The sequence below is a fragment of the Neoarius graeffei genome, chromosome 8 (genome assembly GCF_027579695.1).
Source record: "Neoarius graeffei isolate fNeoGra1 chromosome 8, fNeoGra1.pri, whole genome shotgun sequence".
In the NCBI taxonomy this organism is placed as follows: Eukaryota; Metazoa; Chordata; class Actinopteri; order Siluriformes; family Ariidae; genus Neoarius; species Neoarius graeffei.
In genome coordinates, this window is record NC_083576.1 from 83,193,708 (window position 1) to 83,215,520 (window position 21,813).

At 42.8% G+C, this 21,813-nt stretch overlaps 1 protein-coding gene across 1 annotated transcript; it reads left to right on the top strand.

Annotated features, from left to right (window-relative positions):
- Positions 1 to 282: 282 nt before the first annotated feature.
- LOC132890968 (zinc finger protein 260-like) lies at positions 283 to 21,550 on the top strand. The gene is given in 5 exon segments (XM_060928381.1): positions 283 to 451; positions 5,425 to 5,497; positions 8,313 to 8,490; positions 19,446 to 21,213; positions 21,215 to 21,550. Coding segments are annotated over 4 exon segments (2,160 nt in total). The 5' UTR covers positions 283 to 451; positions 5,425 to 5,434; the 3' UTR covers positions 21,366 to 21,550.
- The last annotated feature ends 263 nt before the right edge of the window (positions 21,551 to 21,813 follow it).

Below are 21,813 nucleotides of genomic sequence, written 5' to 3' on the forward strand. Positions count from 1 at the left end.
TTTTGATTACCGAATTGAATTATTACTATTATCATCATTATTATTATTATTATTGGACTATTAGGTCTAGTAATTGTAGTAGTGGTTTTCCACTGATTTTTCAGGTATTGTTTTCTGCCCCCCCCCAGATGAGCTAACTGCCCACCCACACATGCCATTCTGGTCACACCTCTGAGCGGCGTCTGTTTATATGTCTATGATGGCCGGGATCTCGTTTCAGTTAGTATTTGCTACGCCACTCCAGACCAGGTGGTGGCGGTAAAGCGTCTAGTTGCTGCTTCTCCAACCGCAGAACACATTGGAGAAGAAAAGGTCTCTATGTTTCTTGCTGGAACATCTTAAGATAATATTACATTAAATATTTCCAGTGTAGGTTATATCTGATGCAGTTAAAAATACAGGTTCATTAATTTGGCTATGTCTGAAGATTCGTTGTGCTTTAAACCCTGAGGTAAGTTAAAATGACGCTGTGAGGCCGAGTGTGTTTAACCTGTTTGTGATTATCTCATTATCTCTAGCCGCTTTATCCTGTTCTACAGGGTCGCAGGCAAGCTGGAGCCTATTGAAATAATGTTTTGTTCAAAATCACTCTTCACGAGTAGTCTGCACTAATTAAGATAAAAACAATGCACATACATGTAGTTAACTAACCCATGGATTAAAGTTTTCCGTCAACTGAACTCTCCCAAGGCCAAATGTGAGGTCGGTGCTGATCCGAGGAGAATTAAAATGACGGGTGGTTGGGTAGAGGTTGGGTTATAACACTGATGTGTTGCAACACCATCAACTATCAGCAGGGTTTATTTAACTTTTTTGTTTTTGAGCCATGCTTTGTGTCGTTCATTTCCTATGTTTGATCATGTTTAAACGTTCGCTGTCGACGGTGCGGCATTTAAGGCTACGTTCACACTGCAGGCTGAAGTGACTCAAATCCGATCTTTTCGCCCATATGTGACCTGTATCCGATCTTTTAGTGACAATATGAACGACACAGATCCGATTTTTTCAAATCCGACCCAGGCCGTTTGGATATGTGGTGCTAATTCCGATTCCTATCCGCTCTTTTCATATGCGACTTCAGTCTGAACCGCCAGGTCGCATTCATCCGACTTACACGTCATCAACAAGCCACAAACGTCACTATTCTGCGCTGAAGTAGGCGGCGGGTCTCTCAAAAAAAGTTACAACAACATGGTGCATAATCACGGGCGCAGATAGAGGGGGGGGACTCGTCCCACCCAGATTTAAATTCACCTCGTTCGGTCCCCCCCACTGATAGGGAGGAAAAAACGTCTATGCTGTCTTTCTTTGCATAAGGCAAACCTCACGGAAAAATCAAAAGACTAATTACCATTCGGTTTATTGAGGTGCACAGCAGTATATACATAGTTGCAACAACTCACATAAAACAAAACAAAGACTGATATTCGGTTGGTTGAGCTGCGCAGACTGCACAGGTTGCGAGCTCGAGCTTGGTTGCTATGGTAACCCACAACAAGTTTGACAGGCATATCGGGGTTGGGGTTGGTTTGCTGGCAGCTTTGTCCCCCCCTGTTTTTTGTCCCCCCCAGTTCAAAAAACGTATCTGCGCCCCTGCGCATGACATCAATGCGAGGGACGCTTCGGGCTGTGAAGGTTCTGAATCTTCTCAATGGAAGGACGCAGAGGTTAGGGAGCTGATTTCCATTTGGGGGGATACAGCTATTCAAGCTAGATTGGATGGGTCATACCGCAACCGGGCGGTTTTACTTCTGTAAACACTGGCCATGCTCACTGCGTGTGACGTCGTCGTATCCTGCAATGCGCATGCGGAACACTTTTAGGTCGCTTTTCGTTCATACTGAGGATCACATACAAGTCGCATATATTTGTTAATGTGAACGACCTCACAAAAAAATCGGACTTCACAAAAAAATCGGAATTGAGCATTAAGCCTTGCAGTGTGAACGTAGCGTTAGACTACGTTCAGACTGCACCCTGAAACGACCCATATCCGATTTTTTTGCCCATATGCGACCTGTATCCGATTTGTTATTGACAATCTGAACAACACCGATCCGATTTTTTCACATGCGACCCAGGCCGCTTGGATATGTGGTCCTAAATCCGATGCATATCCGATATTTTCACATGCGACTGCAGTCTGACCGGACAGGTCGCGTTCATGCGACCTACACGTCATCAACAAGAGACAAACGTCACTATTCTGCGTTGGCTAATCCCGCCTCTTTGGTGGAAAACAACAACATTTGTACAGTTTTCAGAATTTAAATAGACTTTTATAGAATTGATCAAGCTAATGGTGGATTTGGTAGGGACCTGGATGTTTATCTGTTAGCCTGATTAAATAAAACAGTTTCTATAACTGATTTATAACTTAAACCATCCTGTACCACATCGCCAGGTCTCGCCTCATCTCCATAGCAAACTGCACTGGTGTTTCTGCACCTTGAGCCAGCGCTGAGAGAAGTTGCAGAATTCAGCTGGCTATAAACAATCTAAATAAATATTTATAAAAATGTAGAAAAAGTTTATTAATATGATGAAATAAATATGTGCAAATTATTAAGCCTGAATTAAGTTTTTGGTAATACAGCGGCCGTATCCCAAATGACTGCCTACTGAAGCTCGAGTGCACTATATAGAGTTTAAAAATCCATTACTTCCTAGTAACATGTAGTGCACTTATATAGAAATTAGAGACATTTAGGAGTCAACCCTTGTTACCAGGCTACACGTTTTCATTTCAGTTCAGAAACAAAAACACACACGAGACCTCACACTTTAACACTAACCAGATAATTAAACAAACAAACAAAAAAAGAAAATCATTAAACTTGAAGAGTGCGCTTTTTTTTTGTTTACGTATTAGGTAGATGTGCTTATTACGTGTCAATTTGCGCACACGGGACACTTTTGGGTCGTTTTCCGTTCATATTGGAGATTGCATACAAGTCTCATATAATTGGTAACGTGAACAGCCTAACAAAAAAATCGGATTTCACAACAAATCGGATATGGGTCGTTTCAGGTTGCAGTCTGAACGTAGTGTAAAAAAACATGCGCTGTCAAAATTGGCAAAATACATTCCCATGTGCTTGGCGTGCTTGTGTCTGACCATTTCTGTTTTGTATTAAATTAAATCTTGCCAAAATGACTCAGTTCAAACTTGGACATATAGAAATGGAGCATGTTAAAAAAAAAAAAAAAAACACGAAAAAATAAACCCCGGAAAGCCCGCTTCTCTGCTTCAGCCAGACTTGAAGACCCGACGGTGCAATGCTTGCAGACTGTCAGAAGTAATTAGACCTAAATTTATAGCTAACAAATCAGCAGACGCCCCAACAATTATTTTCGTTAGGCCAATGTGTAAGGTATGTTAGAACCGTGCCTTATAGCCTACATTATATCACAATTTAAAGGATGTTTGAGGAGTTGGAGGCTGCGAGCGCAATGATGTTCCGACATGCGCTAAACTTTATTCCCTGAAAATCATACACCAGCGTTCAATGCCCCAAACAGTCAAAATGTCTAGAAGACTACGGTTAAATAATAATCATAGCCTACTAAGTTAAATTACGTCAAAGCATCTGTTTCTGGCCTATGAAATGATGGAGGAAAATGAGAACGAACGCAAAGTAGATAGCAGCCAACTTCACGCGATCTTTTAGGTAACTTAACACTCATGTTGGCCACAATATTTCTCTTAATAAAATCTTGAATTGTTTTTGAAGTCGCATTCAACACAAAGTAAGGTCAAACCCCAATTTTAATTTAAGCAAAGATCCAAACTTTTTTCTATATTGACGTCGAGCATAGAGGAGCATGTCATTCTGCTTTCGGTTTTGGCAGCATGGATGCGCTTTACATGAAAGAAGGCACTGATGTGTCTGCCATCGATAAAGGTGTAAAAAACAAGTGGAGGTGGGCTTGGCTGTACGAAATAGGTGAAAACGGAAAGACATTTAGTTCATGGTGCAAAAAACTAAACATTCCAGCCGCTTGCATTTGTGTGGTAAACCCATGCCTTCTGGACGAAAACCCCGCCCCCAGAAACGGGCATCAGGTGTCCTGAAGTTAGATGACTTTGGATTCACAGGCAGAGGTGTAGCCTCGTCAATGTTGTGTTACACTGTTGTGTTTATTGTTTGAATATGGTCAATTCAATACAATTGTGTTGAAAGCACTGTGCAATACAGCAATAAATGTTTACACTTAAAACTTCAAATGCTTTGTCATTTGTAGGCCATTAACAAGTAGAAGGGCACTCTGACAGTGCATCACAAAGGCTACGTTTACATTAGACCGTATCTGTCTCGTTTTCTTCGCGGATGCACTGTCCGTTTACATTAAACCACCTGGAAAAGCCGGGAAACGGGAATCCGCCAGCGTCCACGTATTCAATCTAGATCGTATCTGGTCCGGTGCTGTGTAAACATTGAGATACGCGAATACGCTGTGCTGAGCTCTAGCTGGCGTCTCATTGGACAACGTCACTGTGACATCCACCTTCCTGATTCGTTGGCGTTGGTCATGTGACGTGACTGCTGAAAAACGGCGCGGACTTCCGCCTTGTATCACCTTTCATTAAAGAGTATAAAAGTATGAAAATACTGCAAATACTGATGCAAATACTGCCCATTGTGTAGTTATGATTGTCTTTAGGCTTGCCATCCTTCCACTTGCAAGTAGTAAGTGATATGCGCTGGGATCACACACACAGCGGCTCAGTCCCGAATCGTGGCTTGTGCACTTCACTCGCGCGCTGTGTGAGCTGTGCAGGGCCGGAGTGCGCACCCTCCAGAGGGCACTCGCTGTTCAGGGCGGAGTGATTTGGAGCGCAGGATGCCTGCGGAGCCGAGCGTATCCGTGTATTGGTGTTGCTGTGTGCACGGCTAACGGTTTTAGTGTAAACGCGAATCGTTTTAAGAACGTTAATCTGATGATCCGCTGATTCGACGTAATGTAAACGTAGCCAAAGGCAGCTGAATTTAACCCCCCAGTGCTTTGTTGTTTTTACAGCTGAATATCTCAAAAACGAACAATGGTGAAGAATCACTCAACAATAAATTGAATATATTAATCCTTTAATTAATTGATGATAAAGTTATCAGTTCTAAGTGAACCATTCTCAGAATTTCATCGAAATCCACCCATAACCCCCCCCCCCGTAGAATTTCATCAATCATCCTTAAATTTTCAGTCAAATAATTTTTTTTTTGCTTTAGTCCATGCTAACCTAGTTTTTTGTAGTTTTATTTTTTTATCTTTTTAAGAATAAAAAGCATTAATGTTGAGGTTTAAAGGTTCATGAACAGTTTTAGATAATCCTCTTGCTTTTATTTTTATCGTAATGTTAAACACGTTGTTGTTGTTAATAATAATAATAATAATAACAACAATAACAATAATAATCTTTTTTAGAGCTGTTATAATGAGTTCAGCAGGAGACAGACAGTGCTCCTCCAGGACGTCTCAGGCTCCTGATCCCTCACAGGTAAAGCTCAAGAATGATTTGTGTTGTAAAAACAAAACATAATAGTATGATGTTAAAGGGCACATCTTAGGTAAATTCAGGAGCAAGATCAATGTAATTCTCTTATTTTATATTAAACTTTGGTCAAATATCTGTCACATTTTGCATTTTGTGCTATTTATTTTACCTTGCGCAATACCAGAAAAAATCAGTTGAAATCAAGCCATTTGAGGCAAATTGGTCCGCCTCTGAAAAAAACTTGGCATTTGGATTTCCCGGCAAACATTGATTTTCGTGACGTCACGTGCGGGAAGCCTCCCTCTGAATCCTACGTCGGCGCTGGTTTGTTTATGAGAAAATGACCTGGTGGTTTTCTGCAAATTTCTTCAATGTTATCGCGTAATTATTAAAATGGTTAACAGAAGTATCATAGGAGGGTGTAGCAACACCAATCTTGATGGGATTAGTACTCATCGGTTTCCAAAAGACCGGACAATGAGAGAGAAATGGGAGCGCTTCGTGCAAGGCACCCGGAAAAACTGGCAACATGCAGCAGACCACAGCATCACTCGCTTCATAAAGCCCGATGACTTTGAGAACTATTTGCAGTGGGAAATGGGCTTCAAGAAGCAACTTGATCTGAAAAAAGACGCAGGTCCATCTGTTAGAATGCCCAAAGCAACACCGTCTCCATTTGTGTCAGCGTCACTAAAGGAGCCAGCCGTGTTCGTCTCCCCTGACAGAAGGCGAAGTGCCGCATCCACTGAGGCCCTTGAAGCCGAGGACCAAGCAGAGCCGAGAAAAAGACCAAGAAAATCGGCAGTTCACAAGTTGACTGTTGCCAGGGTAAGAAATAAGAGAGACTATACTCTAAATTAGGTGTTCCTGTGTTTGTGTCTCAGCCTGCTGGTGGATCCGCACGTGACGTCACGAATCTGGATCAGTATGGCTCCAGGCTCCCTTGGGATTTTTCCAGACGCGTTTTATTTTATTTTTTCCTGCTGTAGACAGATGGCCTTGTGCAAAATTACCCTTCTGGATGAGTGTGTAAAGGGACATACTTTCATATAAAAAAACACTAAATTGCTCCAGGATATGCCCTTTAAAGCTTGACCGGTGTTTGTATTTTGCTGCCTCGCTTCACTGCCAGCCTACAAGCTGTCCTGCTAATCACACAGAACCTAATGATGCATAAGGCCCTGCTCACACTACAGCTTGCAACGGGTTTGCGAATACTTGGCGATGAAAAATTGTTAGCATTGCTGCCAATCATGCGATGCAAGGCAAATGTTCTTCAAGTTTCGCGAGTTGTATTTTGGTGTGTCTCTGCTTCGTGAGTGGCCAAAAATGTCGCAAAAAATGCCAGTGCCTGCATTAAAATTTGGTAGCGATGTTTTCTTCAGCAAACTAAGGCCAAGTTTACATTAGACCGTATCTGTCTCGTTTTCTTTGCGGATGCACTGTCCGTTTACATTAAACCGCCTGGAAACGCCGGGAAACGGGAATCCGCCAGGGTCCACGTATTCAATCCAGATCGTGTCAGCTCCGGTGCTGTGTAAACATTGAGATACGCGGATACGCTGTGCTGAGCTCTAGCTGGCGTCGTCATTGGACAACGTCACTGTGACATCCACCTTCCTGATTCGCTGGCGTTGGTCATGTGACGCGACTGCTGAAAAACGGCGCGGACTTCCGCCTTGTATCACCTTTCATTAAAGAGTATAAAAGTATGAAAATACTGCAAATACTGATGCAAATACTGCCCATTGTGTAGTTATGATTGTCTTTAGGCTTGCCATCCTTCCACTTGCAAGTGGTAAGTGATATGCGCTGGGATCATACACACAGCGGCTCAGTCCCGAATCGTGGCTCGTTCACTTCACTCGCGTGCTCTGTGAGCTGCGCAGGGCCGGAGTGCGCACCCTCCAGAGGGCACTCGCTGTTCAGGGCGGAGTGATTTGGAGCGCGGGATGCCTGCGGAGCCGAGCGTATCCGTGTATTGGTGTTGCTTTGTGCACGCAAATCGTATATTGGTGTTGCTGTGTGCACACTAATCGTTTTAAAAACGTTAATCTGATGATCCGCTGATACGGTCTAATGTAAACATGGGCTAAATGGCATAGCCTAACCTTCCCTGAGACTTAAAAAGTGCATTTGCATTTGGGGATCGTTCGGAGGCCATTGTGTGCGCTCTTGGGACCAAATTATTATGGGAAACACCTGATGCTGATTTGAGCATAATCAGCAAAAGCATATGAGGATGTCATTTCCAAAGAGACTTTGTGAAGTATTTTGTCAGGTATGCAGAGTTAGATGGATGTAAGTGTAGGATGCATGTTCTTCAGCAGGTGTGATATTTACAAAAACAAAATGTGAGGCAAGGTTAGAGCAACAAAACACAAATTAAACCAAAACAGAAAGCAGAGTATTTAACCAGAGTCTTAATCACGTCTAGAAACAAACATGACAGTGATGTTAATAATTCGCAAAGTCTCTGTGAAAACAGCGTCCTTATATGCACATTCTGATTTGCACTCAAATCAGTATCAGGTGTTTCTCATGACGACTGGGTCGCACGATTGCGCACAATGCACTCCGTGAGCGTGTGCGGCTACTCGAGCTACACCAGACTCAAGTGCGCGAAGGCGTGACAGTCAAGTGTCCACCTGCTGTGTGACCACAACTTTTAGTTCACCTGTATATCGTCAAACCAAAATGCCTCATTTTCATTTATAACTCATTGCAAAGCATTGCGAGCTGTAGTCTGACCATAGCTTAATGAGAAAGGAAATCTGAAGTCTTTTCTGAATAAGTGTTATTCTTGTTTGATCTTTAGCTGTATGAAGACGTGAAAATTGAGATTTCAGATGGAGGGACATCTGAAGTGTCAGGAGTCTGTGTGAAGAAAGAGGAGACACTGGAGTTGAACATCTATAACCATGGAAATGACCTCGAAAACCCACCTGAAGTTCTCTCCATTAAAGAGGAAGATCCTGACAATAAAGACTACCTCTGTACGAGATCAGGAGCTCAGTAACACTCTCACTGATTATTCTACCTGACACAGTATCTAGTGCATTGAAAGTATAATAGTGGGTTATTTGGGATGTAGCCTCTGTTTCAGATAATTTAATAACCAAATTACAACTAAATTATCTTGCATGGTTTTCATGTTTATAGAGTTTATCATACGTAAAATTTAGGGAAAAAAAATTATTTAAATACATACATTTAGTTACCCCACATTCGCTCCAGAATAACACTTGTTTCAAGCTCCATGGATGTGATTCTTTACAATATATGACTAAAGTTTGTGCACCCCTGACCATCACACCCATGTGTGGTTCTTCTCCAAACTGTTATTATAAAGTTGGAAGCATGCAATTGAATGTCTTTGCATGCTGTTGCTTTACAAATTCTCTTCACTGAAACTAAGAAGCCAGAACCTGTTCCAGCATGACAGTGTCCCTGTGCACAAAGCAAGCTCCATGAAGACATGGTGTGTTAAGGTTGGAGTGGAAGAACTCTAATGTCCTGCACAGAACCCTGACCTCGAACCCACGGAACACATTTGGGACGATGTGAAACGCCAACTGAACCCCAGGCCTCCTCACCCAACATTAGTGCCTGACCTCATGAATGCTTGAGTGGAAAGTACTCGCAGAATAGTGGAGCTTAGTTGAAGAGCAAAGAGGAATGAATCTGGAATGAGATGCTCAAGAAGCATTTATTGGTGTGATGGTCAGGTATCCAAATATCTGTATACAGATTTGGGGGAAAACCGGTGGTGCATCTTCATGGCCTCATAGGTCCAGGGTTGTGGATTTGATCCTGAGCTCAGGTTATTGTCTGTGTTGAGATTTGCACATTCTCCCCGTGTCTGTGTAGGTTTCCTCTGGGGCCACTGGTTTTCTTCAGATATGGGCAAATAGGCTATGCTTAAATTACCACTAGGTGTGAACGAGTTTGTTCATGTGTGGGTGCATGATGCTCTGCAGTGGACTGGCGTGAGTGTATTCTGGTTTACTCCTGAAGTGGGTGTTGGCAATACGTTTAAATAAAATTAACTTTAAATTCTACAAAAATCTCATCTCATTATCTCTAGCCGCTTTATCCTGTTCTACAGGGTCGCAGGCAAGCTGGAGCCTATCCCAGCTGACTACGGGCGAAAGGCGGGGTACACCCTGGACAAGTTGCCAGGTCATCACAGGGCTGACACATAGACACAGACAACCATTCACACCCACATTCACACCTACGGTCAATTTAGAGTCACCAGTTAACCTAACCTGCATGTCTTTGGACTGTGGGGGAAACCGGAGCACCCGGAGGAAACCCACGCGGACACGGGGAGAACATGCAAACTCTACACAGAAAGGCCCTCGCCGGCCACAGGGCTCGAGCCTGGATCTTCTTGCTGTGAAGCGACAGCGCTAACCACTACACCACCGTGCCGCCGGGAAGGGTGCTCACCTTCTGAAATCAACTCCTCTCACAATTTTTGGAGGAATTTCATGAAACCTGGCAGGATTCTTTGTTATATGTCGGTAGTACGCGTATTCTAATTTCGTTAAATTCGGTCACATTTTACCAGAGTTACAGCCCTTGATTTAACAAAATTATATAGTTTTGACAATTTGAAATCAACTCCTCTTACAATTTTTGGAGGAATTTCAGGAAACTTGATGAGGCATTGTTATATGTCGCTACTATGTATATTATTATTATTTCATTAAATTCGGTCAATTTTTACTAGAGTTGTGACCCTTGATTAACTAGATTGTAATTTGACAATTTTATGAGTGTATTTTCTTTCTGAAATCAACTCCTCTCTCAGTTTTTGGAGGAATTTCAGAAAACTTGACAAAAGGCCTTATGACAGTTATATGCATATGGAAATTTCGTTTAATTTGGGCAGATTTTACCAGGGCCTTGATTATTAACAAGCTTGTACTCTGGCAATTTCATCAAGGTGTGCTCGCTTTCTGAAATCAACTTCCTTCACAGTTTTTATCCCCAACTGGCCGAAAGGCCTGAAGGGGGATTATGTCGTGGCGATGTCCATCTCGGGAAGGGTGCTCACATTTTGAAATCAACTTCTCTCACAATTTTTGGAGGAATTTCATGAAACTTGACAGGATTCTTTGTTATATATCGATAATAGGCATGTATGTTGCAATTTTGTTCAGTTCGGTCGCATTTTACCAGAGTTATGGCATGGTTGCCAGTAGGGGATATTGTGCTCTCAGAGCACTCAGGTGTTTTTTTTTTTTTTTTTTTTTTTAAAGCCAGGCAGTCTATTTGTAAGTGGAGGAACCCTGACAGTCAGTGTTTGTCCAAATCGGGCACTGGAATCCCATCAGATATGAGAACTAACAATTATAGTATGACCATAGCTCTCATAAAATCAGAAACTCCCAAGATCCCCTCCAAGAACAAGCTTTTATTTTTTTATTTTGTTACGTGTACACTGAAACACAGCAAAATTCCAACTCTTCAACCCATCTGAAGCAGTGAACACATGCACACAAGTGAGCAATGAACATACTGTAGTGATGCAATACATCTTTTTTTTTTTTTTCCTCCTTCCTCTTATATTGTCACATACGCTCTGTCATGTCCAACCCATGTTTCAGTGTGCCAATCACATTGCGACAAAGATTTTCAGGGCTAGTTCGGCATGTGAGTTGTTACACGCTCCTTAGCAGATTCCGACTTCCATGGCCACCGTCCTGCTGTCTATATCAACCAACATCTTTTATGGGGTCGAATGAGCGTCAGCGTCGGACGCCTTAACCTGGCATTCAGTTCATCCCACAGATGGTAGCTTCACATCAGTGGCTCCTCAGCCAAGCACATGCACCAAATGTCTGAACCTGCGGTTCCTCTCATACTGAGCAGGATTACTATTGCAACAACACATCAGTAGGGTAAAACTAACCTATCTCACGACAGTCTAAACCCAGCTCACGTTCCCTGTTAGTAGGTGAACAATCCAACGCTTGGTGAATTCTGCTTCACAATGATGGGAAGAGCCAACATCGAAGGATCAAAAAGCGACGTTGCTATGAATGCTTGGCCGCCACAAGCCAGTTATCCCTGTGGTAACCTTTCTGACACCACCTGCTTAAAACCCAAAAAGCCAGAAAGATCGTGAGGCCCCGCTTTCACAGTCGGTACTCATATTAAATCAAGATCAAGCGAGCTTTTGCCCTTCTGCTCCATGGGAGGTTAATGTCCTCCCCAAGCCTTAGGCTCTGTAGCGATGCGAGAGAGCAGTCACCCCACCCAGCCTTGAACCCAGGTCTACGAGGTGCCAAACCTGCGCCCTGACCACAACACTTAAGAGTCAGGCTCGTTGGTATGGCAGTCGGAGCACATACTCAACTGTAGTGATGGGCACTCCATCACCACTGCGCTCCCCTTCGGGAGGCACACCTATGCACTTCACGTATGCAGGCGTACAGGCAGGTATCCTTCATGCATCCCCCAGCTGTAATTCTCCCATACCAGGGTGCCTCACACACTCGTGCTTCACCCATCTCTGGGATCCCTCGCACAGGGCTCACCTATCTTGGGGGTCCTTCATATGGCTCACACACAGGGCACACCTCCAATGGTCTCACAGCAAGCCATCCCACTTCTGCGAAGCGAGAGAGTAGTCACCCCACCCAGCCTTGAACCCAGGTCTACGGGGTGCCAAACCTGCCAGAACACCAAAGAGACAGGCTTGTTGGTATGGCAGTCAGAGCACATACTCAACTGTAGTGACGGGCACTCCATCACACTACGCATAACCAGTGCAGTGGGCGGCTATGCTCTAGTGCCCAGAGAGCAGGTGCTCAAGGGCAATTCAGCCATGATTTGGAGGGGAAAGTGCTGTTTATTCACTCCCCCCAAATTTTTCCTGCTGTTTCAGGGAATCGAACTGGAAACCCCTTGGGCCCAAGGTTGCTTCGCCAACCTTTAGGCCATGGCTGTCCCCAGAAAAAGAAAAGGTGCTACCCCCAGCTATAGTCTCCATTATTCTAGGTACCAATAAATAACCTGTACTTTTTGATAAAGGCAGGTATGATGGGTCACAAAAAAACAAAACTTCACTTGGGTATTGTTGGGCAAGACCATCCAGTGTGCTTTAGGTCATTTACTCACAAGATAAACTATTACTGATGATGGAAAAACAACATCTTCCCCTTGACAAATTCCACTTGGTACTGAATAAACTCAAAGCTGGTTATTTAAAAATACTGTAGATTGTATGAACGTTTCATGTCCCGTCATGATGAGGTCTAGGAAGAAAATTGTGTCCTGTCTTTAAACAAAAATATTGTTTGAAAAAGACTTGTAGCAGCAGGTGAGAAAGGAAGAAAAATTGTTTACAAAAAAGAAATGCACTGTGTTTTCTTGAAGTGACTTGTGGATGGGATCAAGAAACATTTGTGGAGAAGATGGACAGGTTTTTGCTCTTTGACAGTCTGGGTACATTCGGGCTCATTCATCATTTTTGTGAACTCTCAGCCTGAAATGTCTCCTATACCAATGCGCCATCCCCAATGCTGCGTTGATGCTCGTATGCAACATACTAGGGAATATATGGCACACTGCAGTTTGAGACAGTCCAGATCAGTCACGTAGCTGTCACTTGTTACAAATGGAACTGGCTGGCACACCAGCTGAACAATGGCAGCATGACCCTTGTTTAATAGACTTGCATTTCTCTTTTAACTAAATGACTGGTCTTGTACATCTTAATTTATGTTGGATTATTTCTTTAATAAACTCCATTATTATAATTTGACAGTTTCACAAAATTTCACAGTATCTAATTTTATTAAATTGGTGTATAATTGAAATTATTAAGCAAATTAAACTTGACAGTCTGTACATAAATCAGTATGTAAACTTTTTGGCCACTCAAATCCCTTGGGCTAGTGCTGCTCTGAGCTGCTTTTCCAGGATCTTATTGAATCTACCAGTATTCCAAGATAGAGGCTCCTGTATCTTGGCTTTCAAACCTTTTTTTTTTTCCCTCTTTTTTTCTCCCCCCTTTGGTCTCAGCACCTCAGAAGCTGGCTAAAGCTGCCATTAAGGATTGTCATTGAAGTAGTTCCTTTGAGGCTTGCAGAACTGCATTATTCTGATAATGTAAGATACAGGATCTGTGAGCTTCTCTAATCTGGTCAGACCCTCCAGGATTTCGTGATGTTGCGATTTGTAACTTCAATGCAAATTCAACCAATCCCCACGAATTCAGGGCGGTGTTGCAATTATACCCAATCACTGCAACTTTCCCGCAAATTTGACCAATCGTTGGCGTCGTCTTGAGGTGACGTTGACAAACTACCTTCCGCCTTACTTCCAGTGTTGCCAGATTGGGCAGTTTCCTGCCCAGTTGTGGGGTTTCAAGTACATTTTGGCGGGTTTTGAACATATTTTGGGATCGAAAACATCAACAGTATCTGGCAACACTGCTTACTTCCGTGTATACGTTCAAGAGAAGCAGCATGTGCGAGTTAGTGTTTATATAGGCTTAAATTCTGTTACTGAAAGTGTTATGTTTACAGTGAAGGACTGTGTGCACTTTAAAGGGGAACAGAGGGCAATATATAGGGTAAATATAACAATAAAACACACATTAACGAACCTTATTCAAGACTTACAAAAGTTTTTTTGTTCTAAGGTTGGAAAGTTATAGTGTTTTGAAAGTAGCTCGAGCAAACTATTTCCGTCGTTTGAACAGCCCGCCATGATATTAATTTTATCCAATCAGAATGCACGTTCATTTTCTCTGCGTAACACTCATGACGTATGTATGTGCCCAGTTGTGTTGGCTCATTGAGGTTGGGAATAGCACGTGTGAAATACCTGTTTCTGCCTCTTGCGACGATTTCGCAAGTCCACGGGTGGCGCCTATCTCATTGCAGCAAATAAATTCTGCTGGACTCGTGAGCAACTCCACGTTACATTTTCCGCACGAGCACCACGCCGTGTCACCTGCACGCAGACGCTCTGCCCCACGCTCGCCATGCCCATGGTCAGCATCAGTCTCATCCAGGCCCGGCGCCGTGGGGGGCGAAAGGGGGCGTCGCCCCCTCGTGGCTACAGCCCCGCCCCCTCAACGGAGACTCAGATCACTTAATTCTTTTCTTAATTGTTATTGTGGGTGTATGTGTGAAATGCTGACACAGCCATGCGCACACAGACCTGTGATAAGGACAAGGGGAGGGGTCGTGCGGGCGGGGGTTTTACACGTAGTCTACACTTACAAGTGCACTGTCTCTGCAATATGCAGTCAGTTTACAGGAGTAGTCTTTCCCCCACCGAATTAAACGAATTCAATCACGATATTGTGAATTAGGGCTGTAACGATATGCGTATCGAAATCGCGATACGCAGAGCCACGATCCGTATCGCGATACAAGAAGGCAGAATCGCGGTACACCCTTTCAAACTTCTCCTCAGCCCAAAAACAGAGGCGCTTCCGAACTTCAATTTATGAATACTTTACTTTTTATTTAAATTACATTTTAAACTTACTTAAATTACTTTTATTTTTTTATATCTATTAGTAAGTCGTTTTTTCGCCGACCTGCGACAATCTTCTGCGAGTCATGCAACGTCCACACTCGCCACTGGCAGAGCATTCATTTCTTTTAAGCGGTCGCCATTCTGGTTGCGACGCGGGGAGCGAATCTGTAAACAAGCAGCTCATTGGCTGGCTAGGTGTGCCACAAGCCAATCACAATCACTTGACCGGAAAGGCATGCAGTGTTGCCAGATTGGGCAGGTTTAGGTGCTTTTTGGCTGGTTTTGAACATATTTTGGGGTGGAAAACGTTAGCAATATCTGGCAACACTGAAGGCGTGTCTGCTTGGGCGGAAGCCTTCTGCGGCAGGTACATTTTGACACGCGAGCAATGTTTCACCATAAAAATTCCGTAATTTCCATCTGTTTTCCGCGATCACAGAAAATCATTGGCCCTATGAGAGTGAGACAGTGAGAGAGCCACCCCCCCAAAAAAAAATCTTAACGGATTTACACGATTTGGAAAAATGACTTTTTCAGAACCGAAAAAAACAGAGCTTCCAGCTCAACAGTATTATTTTGAGAAATAAAACAATCTTTGGATATACATTTGTTCATTTTTGCATACATATTACTCATTCTCTGCAGTGGTCTGAATTATTTGTTATTAAATAGTTAATGTAAATAAGTAAATGTTAAGTCAAATTTACTACTTTAAAAAAAACATTTTTAAAAAAATCGTGGGCGTATCGAATCGTGGGTCAAAAATCGCGATACGAATCGAATCGTGAGTTGGGTGTATCGTTACAGCCCTATTGTGAATCCATTTTCTTTCTTTGTAGGCCAAGTTTATCTCCGTTTATGTTGGTGTATGTGTTCATATATGGTCCACTTTGTGCGCAAATAGCGTAAGAATATGTGTCGTTGACGTCACTCCCCATGCAGCGGGGGTGAAAATTCATCACTTCAGAGTGTTTTGTCCCCTACACGCCTAAACTGGGATCACGGATTAAGTGGTTAGCATTGACTCGGTGCGAGTCAGGAAGGCTATTACTGGTGCAGCCGCGGGGTCTGTTGATTTTTTTTAAATTATGATTTTGGCCGCCGAGCCAAGTACCTTAGACTTGCATTGACGTTTTGTTTTCATGCCGCGGAGCTATTTGTATGTATTTTAAATTTAAAGGACTTGCCTGTAGGTTTGTGTGTGTTGTTTTATGTTTGGCATCTTTCCGGTTGTAACGCGTGTCTGTGAGAAAATTGGAGGGGAGGGGTAGGGCTGCTCGATATTGGAAAAAATCAATATCACGATTTTTTCAGTAAATATCGATATCGCGATTTTTAAAACGATATTTATACACCTTTTTTTAAAGCCCTGATCATCAACACCTGAGGCACCGGGCCACATTTTTATAGTACAGGCCTCATAGGCTACCTGTCAACCCTTCCCGTTGTACCCTGAAACGCCTTTTACTTAAACTATTTACTGTGCAAGCGCGTACTTTGCATAGGTCCTATAGCCTGCACAAGGCTCACGTTCTCCTCACTCAACATTTCCGATCACAGAGGATGGAGCCAGTGCTGGTATTACCAGTGATTACTGCGTAACGTCCACACTGGCTCGTAGCCAGCCAAGGATAAAATCTCTCTCTCTCACACACACACACACACACACTACAACGTAAGCTTGTGTGTTGTTAAGACACCAACATTAAACACGCACAATATAGAGACAAGTCCTTAAGAATTAACATACATGAAAATAGGCTTCTCTTCCTTCATCTTCCAAATGTGGACTCCGCTATCTTTTTGGCATGTCAGCATTGAAATACCATTTGCAGAGATATTTCACTCGCCATTAAGAAAAGTAAAAGCAACACATGATTAGGGCTACATGATTAGCAGGGGGACACCGTTTTAAGCGCACGGAATTTTAAAAACAATGTAATTACATCTGAGTCCGTCTACATCGCGCAATAAACCCGTCCTTAGCAGAACCTACTTCAAAGCATGATGCTAGCTGCAGATGCACAAGTCAAAATCAAATGAACCCAACATGCCGCGGCGGGCAACATTAATAACCAAATTGCCTTACCTTAAAACGCTGCCTTGACCACAGGACGACTCGCAGTTATTCCACTTAAATCCACCCGGTTTAACACATCTAACACAGCTAGCAAGCTGGATATGTGCTAATATTGTTGTGCTTGTTTTCTTCCGTAGATGCCATTTTTACATTACCCAGTCCCACATCCAAAAATATGACGTAAATATATGTTAATTGTATTATTATAACTATTAGCAAGCAAATCAAACAACATATTAAGAAATCAATATATCAAATCACCCAACACGTATGAAAACAGAAGAACTGATTTTTTACTGTTGCGGAGATATCGCGGGAGTAGAATGGATGACGTATGCAAGGCTACGGTGTGCCTTAGGGGACAGAAGGGTTCGTTTTACCTTACTGTCACGTCAATGTTATTGTTGTTTTATTGCCATTGTAGAAATATTGTGCACGTCCCTTTCGACAAATGACAAAAAATCGTTTCATATCGATATTATGAATTTTGATATCGTTTGACACCAATATTGATATCGTGATAAAAATACGATATATTGCACAGCTCTAGGGAGGGGTAACAGGTGGGCACGGGTGTTGATAAAGCGCAACTGCCCTGGTAATATGTCACATGATTTTCCCGTACTAAAGCAACCTTCGGGGCCGTGGTTTTGTGGTTGACGCAGTTAATTGTTTGAAACACATTGTCAGACCGCCATCACTACTACACGCTATATGAAAAATATTTGCCCCCTTGCGATTTCTAAATGCCCCCTTAGTAAACTGTTCCTGGCGCCGGGCCTGGTCTCATCCTCGCCGTCATCTGAGCTTTCTTCTTTCATCACCGGAGTCAAGAGTACCTCTCCTCCTAGGTTCAAACTGGTACCCTTCTAAGCCATAGCCTGCTTGCAGTGTGTCTTGCGGGATCTCTTCGTATGATTCGACAGAGCTGTCGCTTTCACTTGATGCGCCCGACGCCATGATTACACGCTTATCTCTATTTCGGAGAGTTCCGCTAGTGCAGTGGGTAGCGCTGACGTCACGGTCTTTTAAAAATGGCGACTCTTGTGCGGTTTAGCGTATAAAGTATTATATTTACAATTACCAAGATATTTCGTTGTTTTCTAGTATATAAATTTGATAGAATACTTAAGAATACGTTACTTTGTCACATCAGCAACTGTATATATTATATTTGGTACCCCTTTAAATTATTATTATTTTTATTTAATACAAGAAATTAATGGATGCCAACATTTTTGCCAAAATGGTATTTTATTTTCCATTGCTTAGGCAGCTTCAGCATCATACTGTGAGATTCTGTTCAAATTGTTTTTTTTTTCCTTCTATGAAGCCTGAGCCATTTATTTTATTAGTTTATAATTATTGTTTAATTTAGTCTTCAGGAGAGACTGCCTGCACACAGTACTAGTATTAATAGCTTTTTTTCCTTACATGAAAGCTGAGGCATTTATATTATATTTTAAGGTAACTTCATGTTGTGCTGTGAGGTTCTATGCACTTTAACTTTTGAACCAACAGGTGCATTTGGATAAGTAAAGCCTATTTTTCTGCATTTTTGTAGTCCTAGTAATCTTTTATATTGGTAAAGTTGTTTATCACTCAATTTTAATCACAAAAAGAGAAAATCGCAACAATTTCTTGCAACTTTCACTTCCTCCTGCAATGTAATCGCAACAAAAACCTAAAAAACACCGCAACTTTCATCGCAATTTTTTGGAACCCCCCCCACAACGTCAGACATTTTAGCCCGCAACAATCACAAAGGCCTGCGAAATCCTGGGGGGACTGTCTGGTATGGCACATACTGACGGCCAACTTGTTTTCATGGCAGGGGTTTCCTTTGGAGAAGTGGTAACTGTTTGATGAACTGTATGATTTGTTAAGTGAAGTGTCACTTAAGTAGATATGTTCATCACAGAAGTCACCAACAGCCCTCTGTAGTCCATGCTGGTGCCCCTGAGCCTTGTAAATTTGTAGACAAGTAGATCCATTCCCAGATCCACTTTTTCTGTGTTTTGGGGGCATCATGGCTCAGTTGGATAAGGTGCCATGCCGTAAATCCGGGGACCGGGGTTCGATTCCGACCAGAAGTCATTTCCCGATCCCTCCCCGTCTCTCTCTCCTGCTCATTTCCTGTCTGTACACTGTCCTATCCAATAAAGGTGGAAAAAGCCCAAAAAAAATCTAAAAAAAGAATCCTAAATGTTTTTACTTAACCGCAAACATTCCTTGACATTGGGATAGTGTTGTTAGATTATATAATCTAGTTGCATTTCATGTTCACTTTGATATTTTTTGTGTTGCAGTTCTTTTCCTGCACAACATGACCTTTTTCTTCTGCATCCCAAATTTACCTAGACACAAACATCCAGAGATGCCACGATGAAGAGTATTTGAAACCATGCAAATTGGGAGATAATAAACATGATCTTCACCTACCTTCCAAAGGCTCCAGTAGTCAGCCAACATCATCTGATACTCTCACTTCTGACAATTCTAACAATGATGAGCAAAAGGAAATTCACCATTGCTCAGAACGTGGGACAAATTTTGGTCATCGGAGTGCTCTCCAACAACATGAACAAGTTCACACAGGAGAGAAACCATATCACTGCTCACAGTGCGGAAAGAGTTTTACTCTTCATGGTACTCTCATACGACATCAGCGCATTCACACAGGAGAGAAGCCGTATCAGTGCTCACAGTGTGGGAAGAGTTTTACTCTTCATGGTACTCTCCTACAACACCAGCGCATTCACACAGGAGAGAAGCCATATCAGTGCGCACAGTGTGGGAAGAGTTTTACTCTTCATGGTACTCTCCTACAACACCAGCGCATTCACACAGGAGAGAAGCCGTATCATTGCTCACAGTGCGGAAAGGGTTTTACTCAAAAGAGTAATCTCAAACAACACCAACGCATTCACACAGGAGAGAAGCCACATCACTGTTCACAGTGTGGAATGAGTTTTACTCATCATGGTACTCTCATACGACACCAGCGCATTCACACAGGAGAGAAGCCGTATCAGTGCGCACAGTGTGGGAAGAGTTTTACTCTTCATGGTACGCTCCTACAACACCAGCGCATTCACACAGGAGAGAAGCCGCATCATTGCTCGCAGTGCGGAAAGGGTTTTACTCAAAAGAGTGATCTCAAACAACACCAACGCATTCACACAGGAGAGAAGCCGTATCATTGCTCACAGTGCGGAAAGGGTTTTACTCAAAAGATTAATCTCCAAGAACACAAGCACATTCACACAGGGGAGAAGCCGTATCAGTGCTCACGGTGTGGAAAGCGCTTCACTCAAAAGAAGAATCTCCTACGACACCAGCGCATTCACACAGGGGAGAAGCCATATCACTGTTCACAGTGTGGAAAGAGTTTTACTCAAAAGAGTGATCTCAAACAACACCAGCGCATTCACACAGGAGAGAAGCCTCATCACTGCTCACAGTGTGGAAAGAGTTTTATTCAAAAGGGTCATCTCCGAGAACACCAGCGCATTCACACAGGGGAGAAGCCACATCACTGTTCACAGTGTGGAAAGAGTTTTACTCTTCATGGTACTCTCCTACAACACCAGCGCATTCACACAGGAGAGCAGCCACATCACTGCTCACAGTGTGGAAAGCTTTTCACTCAAAAGAGTGCTCTCCTACGACACCAGCGCATTCACACAGGGGAGAAGCCACATCACTGCTCACAGTGTGGAAAGAGTTTTCTTCAAAAGTTTAATCTCCAAGAACACCAGCGCATTCACACAGGGGAGAAGCCACATCACTGCTCACAGTGTGGAAAGAGTTTTACTCATCAGAGTCATCTCCTACGACACCAGCGCATTCACACAGGGGAGAAGCCACATCACTGCTCACAGTGTGGAAAGAGTTTTCTTCAAAAGGTTACTCTCCAAGAACACCAGCGCATTCACACAGGGGAGAAGCCACATCACTGTTCACAGTGTGGAAAGAGTTTTACTCATCAGACTTCTCTCCTACGACACCAGCGCATTCACACAGGGGAGAAGCCACATCACTGCTCACAGTGTGGAAAGAGTTTTCTTCAAAAGGTTAATCTCCAAGAACACCAGCGCATTCACACAGGAGAGAAGCCTCATCACTGTTCAGTGTGGAAAGAGTTTTACTCTTCATAGTTCTCTCCGACAACACCAGCGCATTCACACAGGAGCGAAGCCATATCATTGCTCACAGTGTGGAAAGGGTTTTACTCGACAGATTCATGTCCAAAAACATCAACAGCGCATTCACACATGATAGAAGAGTTTGCTAATATGTGGGTGCATGATGCCCTGCAGTGGACTTGTATGAGTTTATTCTTGTTTACTGGAAAAATGTGTAGCTCTAGAAATAGAAGTGTCAAAATGCTCAGATAGGGAAATCAGTGGTGTGGGTGGGGTGTTTTTTTTTTTTTTAATTAAATTCTGCTCACACAGTTATTACTTTTGTTTGTACCTGCCTGTGATTTCTGAGCATATTGGTTGGCTAGTTGGTTCTATTTACCAAAATATAGAACAAGCAAATAGCCTAATTTAAATCATCTGTGACCATGACTAAGCAGTTACTAAGGATGCTGTAAATACAGTGTCTTGCAAAATTATTCATTCCCCTTGATGTTTGTCCTGTTTTGTTGTGTTACAAGCTGGAATTAAAATGGATTTATGGGGGTTAGCACCATTTGATTGACACAAAATGCTTACCACTT